General features: G+C 40.2%; 1 protein-coding gene and 1 non-coding gene across 5 annotated transcripts in view; one reads left to right on the plus strand and one right to left on the minus strand.

The window, feature by feature from the left end:
- Positions 1-20,126, plus strand: part of NR2C2 (nuclear receptor subfamily 2 group C member 2) — an 89,945-nt gene that overhangs the window by 13,809 nt on the left and 56,010 nt on the right. For 3 of the 4 annotated variants that reach the window (XR_009009581.1, XM_057555459.1, XM_057555461.1), the window contains exon 2: positions 6,380-6,463. The exons of the other annotated variant lie outside the window; for it this stretch is intronic. Coding sequence is in view for 2 of the 3 variants with exons in the window: in XM_057555459.1 (XP_057411442.1) it covers positions 6,404-6,463 (60 nt within the window). In the remaining variant the exon portion in view is untranslated. The remainder of the gene's footprint in view (positions 1-6,379; positions 6,464-20,126) is intronic. 4 annotated transcript variants of the gene reach the window in all.
- Positions 483-555, minus strand: TRNAG-CCC (transfer RNA glycine (anticodon CCC)). The gene has a single exon. It is a non-coding gene; the product is annotated as a tRNA-Gly (tRNA).

A 20,126-nucleotide genomic window follows, 5' to 3' on the forward strand; every position in this document is an offset into this window, starting at 1 on the left:
AAAATTTTACTTTAAAAATGATGGTAAAATTATCCTCACTGTTTGAATCAATATGATTATTATGTAGGTAAAATTTTAAGGGAAAGGTGTGTTCAAGTTCTGAAGGAACTGTCATGTTACTGTCCCGATGGAGCTAGGTCAGAAATTTCTGTGAGTAATACTGAAACATCAATCACATATTTAGGAATTAGTGGTTATATAAATGAGTTATTAAATGATCAAGCTTATTGATGTAAGCAGTTTGTTCCTTTGGATAATTAATTGGTCTCCTGTCACTCTTTAAAATTCTCTTCTCTTGACTTCCTCTTCTGGGAAACTATTTTGAAGGGTGCTGTGGTGCAGAGGTTTTATTTTTTATTTTATTTTTTAAAATATTCACTCATTAATTCATTCATTCATTTGACTGCGCCGGGTCTTATTTGCGGCATGGGGGTTCTTCATTGCGACATGCGGGATCTTTAGTTGCGGCATGCAGGATCTAGTTCCCTGACCAGGGATTGAACCTGGGTCCCCTGCATTGGGAGCACAGAGTCTTAACCACTGGACCACCAGGGAAGTCCCTGGTGCAGAGGTTTTAGAGGCAAAGAGACCTGAGTTAGAATCCCAGGTTTACCTCTTTCCAGCTGGATAACTCGGAACAAGTTGATTAAACTTCTAAGTCTCCGTTTTTTTCTGTCTGCATTGGTGCAGCTAATAATACCTACTCAGAAGGTATGTTAAGGATTAAATGATGCCTAGTTTGATATAAGGCACGTTGTAGGTTCTCAGAAAATGTGTCCTGCTTTCCTTCCATCCGTCTACCCCTGGGTCACACTAATAGAAGCAAAGAAGGTGCGTTTCACCCTTACACTTGGGCCCTTGGTAAAACGAGGAAAGCCACCCACACTGTACAATGATATTTTAGGAAAGGTCTCCATACAGAGACCTGTTGCACTGCTCTGGTAGCTAGGAACTCCATGTAGATGAGAGCCACTTCTCTTCCTTGCAAGTCACTGCTCACCCATCTCCCCAGCCCCAGCACACACATACCATCGCTGCCCCTTTCTCGTAGCCCAGACTTGTAATATGGAAGAAAGAAGTTTCCTGTGGGGACAGGAAATCACCTTACCCAAAAGGTAAGTAATCTTTGAGTCTAACTAGTGTCAGGGTTTCTGACAGACAGGATGTATATCTCAACTTGACCTTAGAGGCATCCCCGTAAGCATCTTTTATGTTGATGAACATCTACTAAATTATACTAAATCTGTCACTTGATTTCCATTTCCTGTTTTCAAGTCTTGATCTATGATTTCAAGTCTTGAGCTATGTATTTCTCATTTTTTAATTCCCAGGCTATTTATATTTTTGTTTTTATTTTCCCATGAGTATAAAGAGACTTCTGACAATCTTAGCATAGTAAAACTTACACTGAATACCTTGTGCCTATCACGAAGTTCTGAACCCAGTATTATTTTGCAAATAGTTATTCGGTATTGGTTTATTTTTAAATATTTATGAGATTTATCCTAATTCAGCCATCTCATTTCACTCAGTTGTGCAGTTTAATAGAATCAGTTATAAATGCTGTATGAGCATATAATGCATATACATATGTAGTTAAATTTCATGTGGATCTTATGTCAAAATGAGAGACATATTCCTAATTATAATATGCATTTTACAGTTTGTTGTTGCTTTCAAATTTCTTTGAAATTTGTGCTAGTAGTAGCTCCCATGCATTGCATGCCTGCTGTGTGCCAGGCACAGTGTTAGGCCCTTTACATTGTATTAAGATCTATTCTTTTTTTTTTCTTATTAATTTATTTATTTTATTTATCTATTTTTGGCTGCATTGGATCTTTGTTGCTGTGCACAGGCTTTTTCTAGTTGCGGCGAGCGGGGGCTACTCTTCATTGAGGTGCGTGGACTTCTCATTGCGGTGGCTTTTCTTGTTGCGGAGCACGGGCTCCAGGCGCTCGGGCTTCAGTAGTTGTGGCGTGTGGACTCTAGAGCGCGGGCTCAGTAGTTGTGGCGCACGGGCTTAGTTGCTCCGCGGCATGTGGGATCTTCCCAGACCAGGGCTCGAACCCGTGTCCCCTGCATTGGCAGGGGGATTCTTAACCACTGCACCACCAGGGAAGCCCCATGTATTAAGATCTATTCTTAATGATAACCTCATGCAGTTCAGTATCAGAGAAATTAGCTTAGTGCCTGCCAGAGCCTCTAAACCCAGTGTATTTGTTCAGAAGACAAACTACCAAGACAGTAAATATTTTGAATGTTATATGATTATGGGCCACGTAATACATAAATAAGGATGATGTGAATCAGTTGATTGTGAAGGGAAAGGTAGGCTCACCCATTCCTGTCAGTGAAGACAGAGTTTCCTTGTCCCAGGATTTGTTTATTGTTATTTGAGACATTGGCCTCTCAGCCTGCCCCTGTGGAGAGCATAGCTGGGCTGTTCTCTAACTCACTGGTATTCAGGTGCTCCCGGTCCGAGCCCAGCTTTCACTGCATTGGGGTTTGTAGCCCTCCACTGAAACCAAAGACACTCTGGTTGCAAAGTTTGGTCAGCTGTACACTTTTCGTAAGTCTGGAAGAGTTGATTAAAGTCACCATTGTGTTCTCTGTATCTTTGCTGTTAAGAGTGATATTGATCTACTTGTATTTGAAAGAATTTATGTTATAAAACCTACTGCCACATGAGGCCAAGCAATAATAGTTTCACTTCCGCCATTCTGTGGTCTGTATGACAGTTTTTTTTTTTTTTTTTTTTAAAGGATTTTCTTATTTATTTATTTATTTATTTTTGGCTGTGTTGGGTCTTCGGTTCGTGCGAGGGCTTTCTCCAGTTGCGGCAAGCGGGGGCCACTCTTCATCGCGGTGCGGGGACCGCTCTTCATCGCGGTGCGCGGGCCTTTCTCTATCGCGGCCCCTCCCGTCGCGGGGCACAGGCTCCAGACGCGCAGGCTCAGCAATTGTGGCTCACGGGCCCAGCTGCTCCGTGGCATGTGGGATCTTCCCAGACCAGGGCTCGAACCCGTGTCCCCTGCATTAGCAGGCAGATTCTCAACCACTGCGCCACCAGGGAAGCCCCTGTATGACAGTTTTTATATACTGTGCCCTGTTGTCATTTCTGCGCTATACAGGAAAGACTCACTAGTTCAGGTTAAGTTTAAGAGTCTGCCTGCATCCATAGTGTTTGTTGCCACCACTTTCTAACTGGCCTCCCATAGACTGTCCTTTTCTATCATCTCCACACTGTCCCCCAAAGGATTTTTTTTTTTGAAGATCCAGATGTGATCACTACATTTCCCTACCAAACTTCTGATAGTTCTCATTGTCTACAGTGTCAGCCTCTCTCCTCCCCTGACCTCTCCAACAATCCCCACCAGATTGCCTGCTGTTCCTCAACTGTGCCATTCTCCTCATAACCTGCAGTTTGAGCTCTGCTTAGAATTCTCTCCCATCCGCCCTCTGTTTGCTTGCTAAATTCCCACTTTCCTTCAAGACTAGTCTAAATGGCTCCTCTCCTGTGAAACTGTCATTGCTCTCAGAGGTGCTTCTTCCTTCGGACACTCTGTAGCATCTACATTGCACAGCTCTTAGCAGTTTCCTTCTTAAGTTCTTACAGGACAAGGACTTTCTCCTCCTCTTCCTCCTCTTTTCCTTCTTATTGTTACTAATTCTCAGCGGTCAACTTATTACCTAGTTATTTTTCAAGGGTTGATGGTGGTTGAACTTGATTAGTTTAAAACCACCATAGGAAAATATTCTGTAGTGTTTGTTGTTGTTGTTGTTTTGTTTTTGTTTTAACTTAAGGTACTTGGTTTTATAGCTCTTTGGTTAATTAATTGGGAAACATTGTGGTGGTTGGGGGCAGTACTTCAGGGTTAGGAGCTGAGCGGGTCAAGCGCCAGCCTTTGAAGACTCATGTTTCTGTTCCAAGAGCTGCTTTAGTGTTCAGTCCAGAGTACTTATGAATACAGTGCTTGGGGTATAACCATTCAGTAAGTGTTAGTTACTATTTACATTAGCCTGCTTAGCTCTACCAGCAAGGCTGTTTTGAAGTGCTTTGTCTAGTTTGTACTGGCAAAACAATAGGGTTTTTTTGTTTTTCAAATTTCAAATGCAAAATTATATTGTGCTGGTGAATATGTAGACACGACCCACTGTTCCCTGGAGCTTTTCATTCTTGAAGGACACCCCCTCATTGATAACCACTTCCCAGTACCCTTTCCAAAGCTTTACCCTTCCTTCTCACTGTGTGTCTCAGCCTATGGCTGCGGTAGCCAGTAAAACAAGCTCTCAGGTGAGTCTTACTCCCTGACATCCTGACATCCATAGTCTTTGTTAAATGTTTTCCCTCACTTCTTAACATCACCAGAGGATGTTGTTTTACTTACTTCTTACATTGTGATACCTTACAACTTGGAGGATCAAGCACCTCTTTTAGGGAAACCCAATAGAAAGATATGCCTTTCTAATACTTTGTTATTTCTGTACTCTAATCCTCAGTAATATTTCCCTAACAATATTTTTGTAATACTCAAGTTCATGTATTTCTTGCATAAAACTGCAGTTAACAGCAATAGAAATGCTAATAACACCTAAAAGTGATAAAATTAATAGTCACAGCTGCATATTTGGGTTTTATTTCTTAATATAATCTATTTGCTATCTTTGTCCGTTTGATTCTTTAGAGAGCTCTTATTTACTGTTTTGAGGAAAAAAAGATTAGAAATCTAGACTTTTCACATGCAGTAGTTGTGTTTTTAACAACAGTTGATTGACTTTTCTGGTACGTGTGAAGTGATGCTTTTTTCCTCTATGCCTTATTAGTTGGAATCAAACTGTGAGTAGAGGAAAAGACCAGTCAGTGTTTCTCTGTGCCTTTTCTTCTAGAAACAAAGAAAAGTAAGCAAAAGTTAAAGGTCTTGAATACTTATTAAAAGAATAAATAACCAGAAACACTGCCTCCCCAATCTTGGACCTAACCCTGTTTTGTGAAGATGATTCACTGACACTGGTGACCTGGTATCGCTATAGCAGTTGATGCAGTATGTACTCTTAGAGGATATTGATCCTTGAAGGCAGGGCCGATTTCTTTTATATTTGTCCCTCATGGTTTCATGCTCCCATTTCTCTCTCATTACCATTTTGCCAATAAAATAATCTGAAGGGAAATTATGATAATAGAAGTGGCTGTCTAATAGTGGATAGAATAATGTAGAAAGTTACCAGAGAGTGAAAAAGTTTATAGACATCAGTGCTTACAAATATAATACTTTAAGTGAGAACTATAGGAAAAGTGTTTTGTAAAGTTGCATTGCAGAATAGTCCAGTTTGTGATTGAGGAGGGGCCAAGCAAATGAACTGTGTGCGCACTTTATGTGTTACACACTTGGTAGGACTATATAGATTTTATGTATAAATGCTGAAAATAAATTATACAAGAGCTTTAAACTCCTATTAACCATAGGATTTGTGCAGTCAATAATGAAGTCTTTGCTTTGTCCAGGAATTAGGTCCAAAGTGGAATCCCTTTATCCTGAATTTTTTGTGGTAGAGTTAATTGGAAAGGGTTTAGGGACTATTCAGGGGATCTTTATGTCATGACCTGAAGAGACCAGGGGGTCTGTTCATCAACACTGCTTGCACTCAAGTGATCCTGACCCAGGAGACTAGCATGCTTTTTGGACTTTAGATGATCTTCCTCAATTTAAGGCAAATGATGGCATAATTTTTCTAATAATATAAAGCTGAATTATCTGGGTTTCTAATTTAATGAGGACTTAAAAATATAAATTGATAAATTTATAAGCACCGTGTTCTTAGCCCACTTTAGTAATGCAGTCTCTGTACTTCTTTTCTTACTTTGTTAGTGATAGTGTTTGTCTTTAAACCCGTGAGTGAGGTGTGTTAGCACCTGGGCAGGGTTTTGCTCCTTGCTTGGTCACTAGTAACAGAAGTACAGTTGCTGATAGCAATCTAATGCTCTGTATTGAAGTTGATCTTACACCTTTCTCAGATAGCCACCTTCTTATTCAGCACACTGTGACAAGGAGCTATCCAAAAAGGTGCAATTCCCACCTGCCTGAGAGGTGAACCGAGCTGTTACAACCCAAGAGAACTGATAAAGTTCCAAATTCACCTTGTCTGTATTTACCAGGGCAAGTCTTGTTTCCAAATTGAAATGTTACTACTGATTAATATTAGTACCTGTAATCGAAGAAGCTGGTGCAGCCTATCCAGATATGCTTAGTCTGCTAGCTCGTTGTCTGTGGAGGGCAAAATCTGCACCAGATGGTACCAAAGAAGAATTTTGATTACTGATGTTTTTCAAGTAGGCTGGTTTCTCTCCACCTGATAGAAGTTGCTACATCTTTCCAAACAGGTTCTCTAATGATCTTGCTTCACCATGGCTACAAATATGGAGGGGCTGGTTCAGCACAGAGTGGGGACCCAGCAGGTGGCTGAGGTGAGTGACAGGGGCTAGCAAAATAGCTGGCACCCTTGATTTTAAAAGGAAAAGTACATCAGTGTGCGCTGTTCTTTCAAAGCAGTCCCAATGAAGTCAGCATGTGAGCCAAATCCAAAGCAGGATGCTGCCATTGAAGAAAAATGAAAATGACAAGAGCATTTGCTCCTAAAGTTTCTTTGCATGAATAAGGTGACCTGGCTGCATACGATGAGGTGACTTTAAAGATTTTACTTTGAACAAAAACTAAGAGTCTAATGATGCTTGTCAAACTTGTGAGTATAGTTTTAAGTCAAAGGCTCTTAGTTTCTTGCACATTTGATACTCTGTTAATACTGTGTATGGTGGAAAGCAGATTCTGTGCATTCTACAGTCATTGTTGACCTTCTTCCATGTACTGGGGATTTTGCTAAGTGCTACGAAATATGGAGGTGAATGAGCCATTGGTTCTTCCATTAGTGTTCTCTGGGCCTGGTTAAGGAGTAATTATAAAATGGTGAGACGTGAAACTCCATGTGAGGAAGGTAATCCTGGAGGTGGGTCTTGCATCGCAAGTAATCATTTGTTAGACCTAAGGAAGCAGGGTGGGAAACTGGCAGATGCTGAGGAGGGTATCCTAAGTCAGAAACCTATGCAAAGACAGGACAGAGGCATGAAGTAGCTTGGAATGCTCAGGCAGCTTGAGGTGTAACGGAGGGAAGTAGGGCCAGATCTTTTCAGTCTGTACCAGGCCCTCTGCAAGGGCTTCAGTCCTCAACAACCTTTTGAGGTTTGGTGTGATTGCTATTCCCATTTAATAGGTGAGGAAACCAAGGCTCAAGGACAAGTAACTGGCCAAGGGCACACTGACCCAGTTCTGTTTCACTTCTTCCAAAGCTCCTCCAATAAACCATGCATCGTGCTGCAAACAGGAGCCATTAGAAGGATTCAGATTTGTGTCTTTGAACCAATAATTGTATTTCTAAGGTGAAGACACAGATTTATCGAAGGATGGACATTTAAAGAAAGGATTTTTTTAAATAAAAATAAGTACACGAATGCCAGTTTATACCAGTAAAATTGGTGAGCAGACTTTTCAGATTTTAGATCAACCATTGACTTTAAGGCAACAGTATAATCATCCCTTTCACCCAGCAAATAAGGGTTAGTGTTAACTGAAGTTGAAAGCAGATTTTACAAATTTTTAAATATTATATTTTTGGAAGAGCTAAAGAGCTGTGAAAGTATTGGGGTTAAAATGCTTGTGTTTATATGTTGCTTTAGTTTGTCTTAGGAACAATTACCTTGAAAATCATTGTTGGCTTTTCAAATATTTAGGGTTATTTTGCATTTAATACAGTTTCCAGTTGAGACTGACTTGGAGACTAGTATGTGGATCACTGCCTTAAAAAGTCATCACTAATTCTTTAGGAGAAGAGGTTAGTATAGTAACCTATAGTACTGACCTATAGTAATTTATAGGATAATACAAGTTTTGTGTATGTATTCAGAAAATTTGCTAGGTAAAATTTTCTGTCAGATGCCTTATTTCCATCAAGAAATGGAATTTCATGTATTAATTTAGTGCAACTATTGTTTCCCATGGCAAAAAGCACATTTTGAGGAGACATCCAAAATAGTAGGAGGCATTATTAATTTGGAGAATAAAAGCAATCTTCCTATTTAAAATATTCCCTAGATTTCCATGTTATTATTTTGAAATTTCAAGCTTAATGACTTTAAACTACGTGTGGTAGCTATATACAGTATTAGATCAGCCAAATGAGTAAGAGAGCCTACAGTTCATCATCTTGGTGCTAAACAATAATTGAGTGGGAATGAAGTTTTTAAATTAGGAGTTATTAGCAGTCATTTGGGGACAGTTGTTTATTCAGTCAGCAGACAGTGAAGGAACATACCTCTTCCCTGCCTGTTCGCCAGAAGCACATGCAGGTGAGCAATAGGACTGGGGATCTGCTCACCAGAACTCTGTGTTGCAGGGATCAGGCATGAGACAGGCTACACCAGAGGACAGGGTCTCCATAGTGGAAAGGGGGCTCTCTAGGGATCAGACAGATTGGGGTTTAAATCTAGGTCCTGCCATTTGCTATCTGGGTGACTGCCTTGTTCCTCAGTTTTCTCATCTAGAAAATGGGAGTAGTAGTAGAACCTATTATCTCATGAGATTGTTGTGAGAAGTCATTGAAATAAAAACATATAAGGAGCTTTAGCAGGTCCCATGCTTTTGCTCCATAAATGAGATAGAGCAACATTGTCAATAGTGTAAATGATTTTCTCTCAAGTCCCCAGAACAACCTTTTTCCCTATGGACCAGATAAGTCACATTACCAAAATAAACTACAAAAGTTGGATCATACAAACAAACAACTTGATGGCCTATAATGTGCTCCGATTTATTCAGTTATTCACAGAGACAGTTTAATATAGTGGTCAAGAGTATAGACTCTGGAGCCAGATTGCCTAGTTTAAATCCTGATCCTGCCACTTGCAAACTGTGTGACCTCTCTGTTTTTTGGAATCGTTTATGAAGAGCTAATATTAATTCTTCTTTAAATGTCTGGTAAAATTCAGCAGTGAAGCCATGTGGGCTTGGGCTTTTCTTTGCAGGTAGTTTTTTAGTTCCAGTTTTAGTCTCATCACTTGTTATAGGTCTGTTCATACTGTCTTTTTCTTCTTGAGTCAGTTTCAGTAGTCTGTGTCTTTTTGAGAATTTGTTCATTTCATGTAAGTCATCTAATTTATTGTCAAAACAGTTGTTCACGGTATTCTTTTATCCTTTTTATTTCTGTTAAGGTAAGTACCAATTTCTCCTCATTCATTTCTGATTCTGTTTAGTAATTTCAATCTTTTTCTTGGTCAGTCTAGCTAAAGATTTGTGAATTTGTTGACCTTTTCAAAGAACTGCCTTTTGATTTCATTGATTTTTCTCTATTGTTTTTGTATTCTCTGTTTCATTAATTTCCACTCATCAAAACCACAACGAGATACCATTTTACATCCACTAGAATGGCTGGGGGGGAAAAAAAGGTCAGATAACAAGTGTTGGTGAGGATGTGGAGAAATTGGAAACTTCCTATATTACTGGTAATAATGTAAAATGGTGCAGCCACTTTGGAAAACAGTCTGGCAGTTCTTCAAAAAGTTAAATATGAAGTTAGTACATGACCCAGCAATTCCATTCCAAGCTATATACCCAAAAGAAATGAAAACATACATCCACACAAAAACTTGTGCACCAATGTTTATAGTAGTATTATTCAAAATAGCCAAAATGTAGAAATAGTCAAATGTCCATCAACTGACAAATGAATAACAAAATGTGGTATATCCAGACAGTAGAATATTATTCAGCTATAAAAAGGAATTACTGATGCATGCTACAGCATGGATGAATCTTGACAGCATTATACTAAGTGAAAGAAACTAGTCTCAAAAGATAACATATTATCTTATTCCATTCATATGAAATGTCCAGAACAGGGAACTCTATAGAGATAGAAAATAGGTTATAGTGGTTGCCTAGGGCTGGATATTGGAAGTGATACCTAAAGAGTACAGGGTTTCTTTTTGAGGGGATGAGATTTTTCTAAAATTTACTGTGGTGATAGTTGCACATATGTGTGTATATACTAAAAACCATTGAATTAAACACTTCAAATGGGTAGAATGTATGGTAGGTGAATTATAGCTCAATAAAAGAGTTTTTTAAAGACAATACACAACAGCAACCAGATGCCACTACCAAAATTAGGAGGTATTTTCCAAAATAAAAGAACAAAAAGAAATGGAAAAAAAAAAAAAACTAGAGGGATTTGTGACTTCTACTTTTTAATTAGAATTATATACTTTCTAAAACAATAAAGCATGATTACATATGCAGTATATACAGTTTGATTCCAGTTTTGTAAGGTATTTATTTCTCACATGTATCTGTAGCTACATAATACAGTGTGCCAGGTGTTATGCTCAGCTCATCACCTCATTTAATACTTCCGTTAACACTATCAGGAAAGTATTATTATTTTCCCCACTTTAAGTGGGGGAAACTGAGAGGTAGAGAGATTACTTTGCCATATCTGAGTGACCAGAGCCTAGACTTTTACACTACACAGTAAGTTCATTTTTTATTTTATTAAAAACATTTTTTCTTCCAGTTGTTTTTTTTTTAATCAGTGTTAGACATTGCCCTTTTTTGGGAGAGAGGTGTTTTTTTAGTTTTAATTGTGGTAAAATGTAAAATTTACTGTTATAACCATTTTTAAGCATATAGTTCTGTGGCATTAACTACATTATTCTGTAACCATCACCACTACCCATCTTCAGAACTTTTCATCTCCCCAAACTGAAACACTGTACCTTTTAAACACTAACACCCATTCCCTCCTCCCCTCTACCCCGGCAGTATTTTACTCTTTTTGATGCTATTGTAAATGGAATTGTTTACTTAATTTTTTTTGAGCATCATTGTTAACGGTGTAGAAATGCAGCTGATTTTTGTGTTGATTCTGTATCCTGCAACTTCACTGAATTTGTTTATTCTAACGTGTGTGTGTGTGTGTGCGTGTGTGTGTGTGTGTGCGTGTGTGTGTGTGTGTGTGTGTGTGTGAGACATCTTTAGGTTTTCCTATGTGGAAGATCATGTCACCTGTGAATAAAGATACTTTTACTTCTTCTTTCCCAATTTGGATGCCTTGTACTTATTTTTCTTGCCTAATCATTCTGGTTGGAACTTCTAGTATATTGAGTAGAAGAGGTGAAAGCAGTCATCCTTGGCTTCCTGATCTTAAAGGAAAAATTTTCAGTCTTTCATCACAAAATGTGATGTTAGCTGTGGGTTTTTCACATATGACCTTTATTATGTTGAGATAGTTTCCTTCTGTTCCTAGTTCGTTGGATGTTTTTATCATGAAAGGGTGTTGAATTTTGTCAGGAATAAACCCCACTTGGTCATGTGTATAATCTTTTTAATATGCTGCTGGTAACAGTTTGCTCGTATTTTGTTGAGGAATTTTGCATTGGTATTCATAAGGGATATTGATCTGCAGTATTCTTTTCTTGCAGTGTCTTTGCCTGACTGGTATCAGGGCAATGCTGGCTTCATAGAATGAGTTTGGGAGTGTTCCCTCTTCTTCAGTTTTTTGGAAGAGTTTGAGATGGATGGTGTTAATTCTACTTTAAATGTTTGGTAGAATTCACTAGGGCTGGTCCAGGGCTTTTTGAGGGGTGGGGAGGCTTCATTACTGATTCAATCTTCTTACTAGTTATAGGTCTACTCAGATTTTCTATTTCTTCATGATTCAGTCTTGGTAGGTTGTATGTTTCTAGGAATTTGTCCTTTTCATCTCGGTTATCCAGTTTGTTGGTGTACAGTTGTTCATAGTACTCTCTTAAAGTCCTCTTTATTTCTGCAAAATCAGTAATAAGTTTCTGCTTTCATTTCTGGTATTAGACATTTTTTGACTTAGTATATAAATAAACTTTAGTTTTCATTCAGTGCCTCACACACCTACATCTTCCCTTCATTCTCCCAGTAAAAGTGTATCCTCTTTGCATAAATTAATGTTCTGTTACCTAACTATGACATTATCACATATACTTCCTAGTATCTCCAATATAGTTGTAGAACCCTCTGAATACTATTCTTCATACAAATACATCAGAGGAATTTTCAGTTTCCTTTATTTTCCTGTGAAAACATTCCTCCTAAAGTCCTCTGACCTCCTGCTCCAGTCCCTACTGATTGCTTTTTAAGCCTGCTGCACAGCTGTCATCCTTTATTTGTCTTTTGTTTGGGATTCTTTCCTTGAATTCATGTTTTTTTGTTTTGTTTTGTTTTTAAAGGTTGATTGATTGATTGATTGATCGATTGATTGCTATGTTGGGTCTTCGTTTCTGTGCTAGGGCTTTCTCTAGTTGCGGCAAGTGGGGGCCACTCTTCATCGCGGTGCGCGGGCCTCTCACCATCGCGGCCTCTCTTGTGGCGGAGCACAGGCTCCAGATGCGCAGGCTCAGTAGTTGTGGCTCACGGGCCTAGTTGCTCCGCGGCATGTGGGATCTTCCCAGACCAGGGCTCGAACCCGCGTCCCTTGCATTAGCAGGCAGAATCTCAACCACTGCGCCACCAGGGAAGCCCCTCGAATTCATGTTTTTTTCCTTTTTTTAAAAAAATGTAAATAACATGCTCCAAACACTTCCTAAGAAAGAGTGCATCAGAGATGAATTGTTTTTAGATCTTGCATATCTAAACATGTCTTTATTTACACCCACATGCTTGAGTGATAGTTTGGGGATAGAAATCTAAGTTGAAAATAATAATTTTACCTCAGAATTTCAAGGCATCATTTTATTGCCTTCCAGCTTTGAGAAGGCCATTTACATTCTTGATTCTCTTAGGTGTCTCTCTCCCTCTTTCTCTCCTGCCTTTTCTGTCCCCTACCTCCATTGTTAAGATCTTTTCTTCATCCCTGTTGTTCTGAAATTTCATAGTAATGCCTCTTAGTGTAGTTTTTCTTTTATACATTATACTGGGCACTCAGAGGGTCCTTTCAATCTAGAAACTCACAACCTCCTCTTCTACGAAATTGTTTTACAGTAGTTCTCTGATAATATCTTCCCTCAGTATTTTTCCAGTCTCTTTCCAGAACTCCTAATTAATTGGATACTGGAGCTCTTGAACTAATCATTTCTTCATTTTTTCTCTTCTGTTTCTAGCTCTTTCTGCTGCTTCTGCTTTCAGGGAGATTTCCAACTTAGATCTGTCTTCAGGTCTTACCAGTTGCTTGAGCGTATTATTTAACCTTGCTGTGCCAGTGTCCCCAACTATCAAATGGGGTTAATGATTATACTTATTGTAGAGGATTATTGTGAGAATTCAGTTAGTGTGTCTAAAGCATGTCACATAGTAACAGTGTGGCAAATAGTCACTGCCCAGCTCCTGCTGCTGCTGTTGTTTCTTCAACATTGTTTTCTTCTTTGCTATCTTATTTTTCATTTTAGGAACTTTTCTGTTTTTCTTTTATAGCAACTTTTTCTTTTATTTTCCTTTCTCAATTGAAATTTTATTGGTTGTTTTGAGCATCAGTACACAGACATTTCAGTTTGTATACAATTTGTAACATATGTACCAAACATCTAAAAAAACATGTAGTTGTCTTTCCTAAAGTTATTCCAGCTTAAAATTTGGCAGCAGATTTTTCTGTAAGAGGATATCAAGTACCAGTATCTTCAAGTGTTGATAAACTGTTACATTGTAAGTCCCACTAATTCACAATTTTTAATATCATATACATACTCCAATTTTCAGCCTTTCACAGCACATTAACAAAGTTACTAGGAAAATGGACTAGCATGATGAAAGATGTTACAGAGAGCAGGCAGTTCTAACAGGCAGGGCCAAGATCAAGGGGTGGTTTTCTTTAGGAAACAATTTTACTGAAAACAACATGAGAACAGAAGTAATTTTAAATGTTCAAGGCGTATTAAATGCACGACTAGGACTCCAAGTTGTCACTTAGTATGATTTATATAATAGGAAATGAAAAGTACCCCCATCCATGGCATATTAAGCTGAACATCCAAGACAGTCAAAGCCTCCTGCACTCAATACCCCACTATTTTCTGGTTGTATCGAAAAATAAGCAACAGCAAATGATTCACCTCTCAAAAGAAAATTTAGTCTTGAAAAATTGGATGTGGTGGGATTTCCTCCTTCTTAGAAATGTTTCTAGATACACTTTTAAAAAACCTTGTGTTTACGAAATAGTTGATAACGGTATTCCTCCACGTTGTACAAGAAGTGAGACAGGGACCACTGATAAGACTTGGTGTGTGATATTCATCAGACTTGGCTTCTTTCTCTCCTGCTTCATCAGAGGCTGGACTCTCCCCCTTTCAGTTCTCTGTTTTCTGCAAGTAAACCTTCTTTAGTTTCTTGGTTCTTGAGCCACTTTGGCCTGTTTTCCCTTTGCTCCCCTGTTCTCGTTTCCCTTTTTGGCTTTGTTTCCACTTTTGCAGGAGCAGGTTTCGCTGATAACCTTGCCCATCTCTTGGGTACCTCCATCCCCGCCCCTTGGGGAGAGCTGCCCTTCCTTTGGGTGGAGCCTGGGCCGCTCCAGATCCCCGAGGAACTGGGCCCCCTGTGCTGTCCCTTTCTGCCCTCTTCCGCCCAGGCCTTGCAACCCGACGTGGAGCGGTGGGAGAACCAGATCAAACCGTGTGGCAACTTTTTGTTGTCTCATGTATGCAGTAGTTTGTCCTCTTTGTGAGGGTGATAATTGCAGTTTTTTGCTGTTTTTAGTTTTCTTTTGCTGCTTCCATAGGTGCTGTTTTATCCAAGTTCCTTTTTGTTTCTTTTAGTTCCTTTATTTCATAAGGAAGCTTTTCTCAAGTGGCTAATGATCCTTATTGTTGGTTCACATTTTAAAATGAAGCACTTAAAACTGAAAACAAAAACAAATGTTTTTTTGTACAGGAATAAGGCTTGTCAACTTTTGGTTTGATTTTACTTTGTGGTGATTAGATAGGCACCCACACATTTTGTTTGGAGGGTGCCCCAGGTGTCACTATCCATAGGTTTCTTTTCTGGGGCCATTCAGTTTTTGGAGGCAAGAATTCTTCGGGGGTGGGGGTGATTTATGCCTTCTATCCAGCATTTTTATTGTTGTTGATTTTAAAGTTATGGCACAAAGTGAGGGTTTGAGGTTCAATATTTAATCTACTCTTTGCAAACTGAAGAAGGGTGGCTCCCTCCTCGCGGGGAAGATGTTTTGATGTCTCTGGTCTGGGGCCTGGTATGCTGCACTTTCCCTGCAGGGGAATGAGGAAGTGGTGGTCATGTGATGAGTCACATGGCTGCACCACAGGTATTCAGCCAGCCCCTGGTTTTCAGCCTATTTCTAAACCCAGCTTTCTGTGGAACTGAGGGATCTAGTACTGAGCCCTTCCAGGGTTCTGGGGTGGGAATTAGCTTGTTTCTCATTAGTATTCCCCTCTGTAGTCATTTGGAGTTCAGCTTTGTTCATTCTGCTGAGTCAGTTTCCACTCCACCAGCTACTTTCCCTGTTCCTAGAGTTTGTTAGTATTTGTGATCCACTGTCATCTCCTTGACTATTCTTTTTGTCCTTGTGGATCTGTACATTTTCTTAATCCTTTACTCATGCTTAAATGTGATTTGTTAAAGGAATAGAGATAATAAATGCATGTATTTGCTATATTTAACTGGAAGTAAGGGAAAGTATTACTAGTAAAGCAAATTAAAGTTGTTCACTGATAGACTTCAAGGTACTTCATAAGTATGCATTTATCCATTCAACGAGTATTTAAGGAGGGCTTACTGTGTGCGGTGTGCTGGGCATTGTTCTAGTGTTTAAGATACTCTGCTCTCATGAAGCTTCTATCCTATTGGGAAACAACCAATGTCTAAACAAACGAAAAATGTCAAGAGAGCAATAAGTGCTATAAAGAAAAGTGAAGAGATAGAAAGTGATAAGAGTACTATCTAAGCACATTCAGGGAAGACTCTTCTTAGAAGGTGACATAAATTTTTTTAAAAAACTATCATTTTTTAAAATTTATTTATTTTTGGCTGTGTCGGCTCTTATTTGTGGCACGTGGGATCTTCGTTGAGGCATGCAGGATATTTTGTTGAGGCACACGGGCTTTTCTCTAGTTGTGGCATGCAGGTTTTCTCTTCTCTAGTTGTGGCGCGCAGGCTCCAGGGCGTGTGGGCTCTGTAGTTGTGGTGCACAGGTTCCAGAGTGCATGCGCTCTGTAGTTTGCAGCACGCAGGCTCTCTAGTTGAGGTGCACGAGCTCAGTAGTTGTGGCACGTGGGTTTAGTTGCCCCGTGGCATGTGGAATCTTAGTTCCCTGACCAGGGATCGAACCCACGTCCCCTGCATTGTAAGGCGGATTCTTTACCACTGGACCACCAGGGAAGTCCCAGAAGGTGACATTTAAATGAAGACCTGAATGAAGTAAGAGAGTGATTCAGATATGAGTATCAGGGCGTGGGGTAACATTCCAGGTAGGGGAGAGGGGAGCGTGCTTGGCACAGTAGAGGAACCATGAAGACACCTGTGTGGCAGAAGTGCAGGGGGCGAGGGAGAACGCGGTGGGAGATGAGGTCAGGGGGGTAGGTAGTGCCAGGTCTTCTTGGATTATATAGGCTATGGTTAGGAATTTGTATTTTATTCTATGTACGTTGGGGAGCCATTGGAGAGTTTGAGCAGGAGATTGGCCTGTCTTTGAGGGTTGAACTAGGAGCCTGCTGATTGTGCACACTGCTGCACTCAGACCCTGACCTGACAGACCATACTCTCTTCATTGAAGGTGGGCAGTTTGAGGTAGTCCCTGGTTTTAAACCATTGCTACCCATAGTCCCTGCTGTGGAATTTACCTGCGTGGCCACGTCCATAGCACATTACCCGTGGTCTCCTTGGTCTATAGCTGATTCAGCCAACCTGTATCCCTGATGGACTGATTGAGCTGATAAGATTCCTACTCTTAAGAATTGGAAAACAAGCATTTTTGTTTTTATGCAAAATACGCGTTTCTGGAAAACCTTGTGTTCTACACACTAAAAATAACAGAGCTGGGCTTCCCTGGTGGCGCAGTGGTTAAGAATCTGCCTGCCAATGCAGGGGACACGGGTTCAAGCCCTGGTCTGGGAAGATCCCACATGCCACGGAGCAACTAAGCCCGTGCTCCACGACAACTGAGCCTGTGCTTTAGAGTCCACGAGCCACAACTACTGAGCCCACACGCCTAGAACCCGTGCTCCACAACAAGAGAAGCCACTGCAATGAGAAGCCCACGCACCGCAATGAAGAGTAGCCCCTGCTCATTGCAACTAGAGAAAGCCTGCGCACAGCAACAAAGACACAGCACAGCCAAAAATAAAAATAAATAAAATAAATAAATTTAAAAAAAAAAATAACAGAGCTTATGGAAAAATAGCGTTCAGGGTGGCCTAGAGCACTAACAGAAGTAATAATAATCCTAATAAAAATGCTAGTATAATTTTAAAAAGTGTTAAATTCCTAAAAATCAAATATTAGAGTATAGGATTTTGTCTTAAAAACAAGGTGAAAGTAGCTTTATGGAAGAGGATATAAGGAAGGGTTAAAGATGGTGAATTACTGAATAAATGCATAAAGGTTAGGGAGAACCATGCAATGAGCTTTTCCAAGACACAGAACACATGGCCAGAATGAGACAAGAGGATGAACCTGGTGTGAATAGGCATCGTGCGTGACACTGAATTCCTGTTAGCTTAGATGCCGACGTGCTTTTTATTCTGTGGCTCTACACTGTGATACAAAGCATTAAGGAATTGGGAGCAGTCACTTATAAATCAGTGTGATTTCAAGTGTTATACTGCCATCATTTCTCTGCTTACAATTTTGTAGAATCAAAATCACATTACAGAAATAACCTTGCAACAGAACATACTTTGCTAACAGTGATACCTGTTGAACCCTTACTGTGTGCCACGTACTGCACATAAGCTCTGTATCATCGTGCTTAATCTTAACATAATGCCTGTGAAATGGTGCTCTCACACTTTTCATAGTTAAGGACGCTAAGGCACAGGAGAGGGTTAAATAATGTGTCTACTGGCATATGGTCAGTAAAAGGTGACATTAGACCCTGGAGTTAAAAGATCATGCAGTGTCAGGGCTTGAGATGATGCCATGTGTAAGCCCAAGTTGTTGCAGGACGTAGAAGCAGAGAAAGGTGGTCCTCAGAGAGAGGCCGGAGAGTGACTCTCAGACTCTCAGAAAAAAGCAAAGGGGAGTGAGCAGGTGGCCTGAGAAAGAGATAGAGAAGCTGCCTCACAGCTCTCCCCTTCCCAAATAGCACAGTCATACATCCTGAGACTGGGTTCTGTGAGTGTCCTTCCAACAAATTTCCCCTTTCATTTGAGTAAGTTTGAGTGTCATTTGTAACCAATCACTGACAAAAGCACCCAAACCCTCCCAATTCTATTTGATATGTATCTGGCATGTCACATTTGGGGGATATAAACTTCAGTTTTCAGTAAGTAGATTAATTTGATTAATTTGGTTAACTTTCATTAAGTTATCTCTTGGGGTTCAAGCCCATGGCTCTCAGATACGCACATGGATTGGGTTTGGGTGGGGAATGTGCTGTGGAGAGGGGGAAAGTCAGGAACAGAGGGAGAGGGCTTGAATTAGCTCCAGTGTTTTGTCTTAGTTTCTCTTTGAAGGGTCAAGTGAAATCTATTCTCAAGTAACGGTGTGTGGCCATGTCCTGAATTTTATGGAGCCATTTCCTTTTGTCTGTGACTTTACCACCTATGTATATATTGCTACATTCTTTTTCTTTTTTAATTAATTTTATTTATTTTTGGCTGCATTGGGTCTTCGTTGCTGCATGCGGGCTTTTCTCTAGTTGCGGCGAGTGGGGGCTACTCTTTGTTGTGTTGCTCGGGCTTCTCATTGCGGTGGCTTCTCTTGTTGTGGAACACAGGCTCTAGGCGTGTGGGCTTCAGTAGTTGCAACATGTGGTCTCAGTAGTTGCGGTGCACGGGCTCTAGGCGTGCAGGCTCAGTAGTTGTGGCTCGCGGGCTGTAGAGCGCAGGCTCAGTAGTTGTGAAGCATGGGCTTAGTTGCTCCGCGGCATGTGGGATCTTCCCGGACCAGGGCTCAAACCCGTGTCCCCTGCATTGGCAGGCGGATTCTTAACCACTGCGCCACTAGGGAAGCCCAACATTTCTTTATTACATGAATAAACATGTTCTTTTTTGGTCTTTTTTTTCACATGCGTGTCATCCAGTTATAATCATCCTGTGCATACAACTTTGTATCTTTTGTTTTCACAGAATGTTAATTTCACAGGCTAAATGTCATCATTCTTTCCACGGGTTACTACATAGCCTACGTGACCATCATTTTTCATAGCTACATAATTTTGTATCAAGGGAGCGTAGCATAATTTACTAATCCATCTCCTAGTTTAGGACATTTAAGTTGCTTCTGACCTTTCTTTATTATAAATTAACACTGATAAATATATCCATGCTTTACCAGGCAAGGAATCTACTAGCAAATAACATCAGAAACCAACTGTTGCTGATTTAAAGAGAAATGAGATTCTTAAAAAACATTGACTTAAAATATATGTAAGGATGGATGGATGGATGGATAGATAACTTACGTGACAGAGTTACCAGGAGAGCTGGAAGACTAGCTTTGCATCTAGGAACTGCATGCACCCAGATCTCACTGAAAAGCTGGTCTGAAGCTGTGGCTGCACACCACACCGCCAAGGCCAGACATGGGGCTCCTGCTGCTAGTGCAAAGTCTCCGCATCTGATCGACCCCCTGCCCTCCTCCAAGGGAGGCCAGACCTGCAAGTATCTGGCATTTTCTGCCTCTACAGTTGGAGATGGGCTCTGCCTTATCTGAACCCCTGAGAGAGGAAATTCCATATTCCCTAGAAAAATAATTTAGGATTACACACTGATAAAGCCATTTCTGTATTTAGGATAGTTTGTGTAAAGTGGTTTCCTGGAAGTAGAATTACCAGGCCAGAGGGCATGAACAAATTTTTTTGATGAGAGGAGCAGACCTGTTGACCTCAACAGTTGGGCCTTGGAGCTTTTTGCTTCCTTGGATTAATCTTTCCTTTAACATGTCATT

Source organism: Balaenoptera acutorostrata, chromosome 10 (assembly GCF_949987535.1).
Source record: "Balaenoptera acutorostrata chromosome 10, mBalAcu1.1, whole genome shotgun sequence".
Classification (NCBI taxonomy): Eukaryota; Metazoa; Chordata; class Mammalia; order Artiodactyla; family Balaenopteridae; genus Balaenoptera; species Balaenoptera acutorostrata.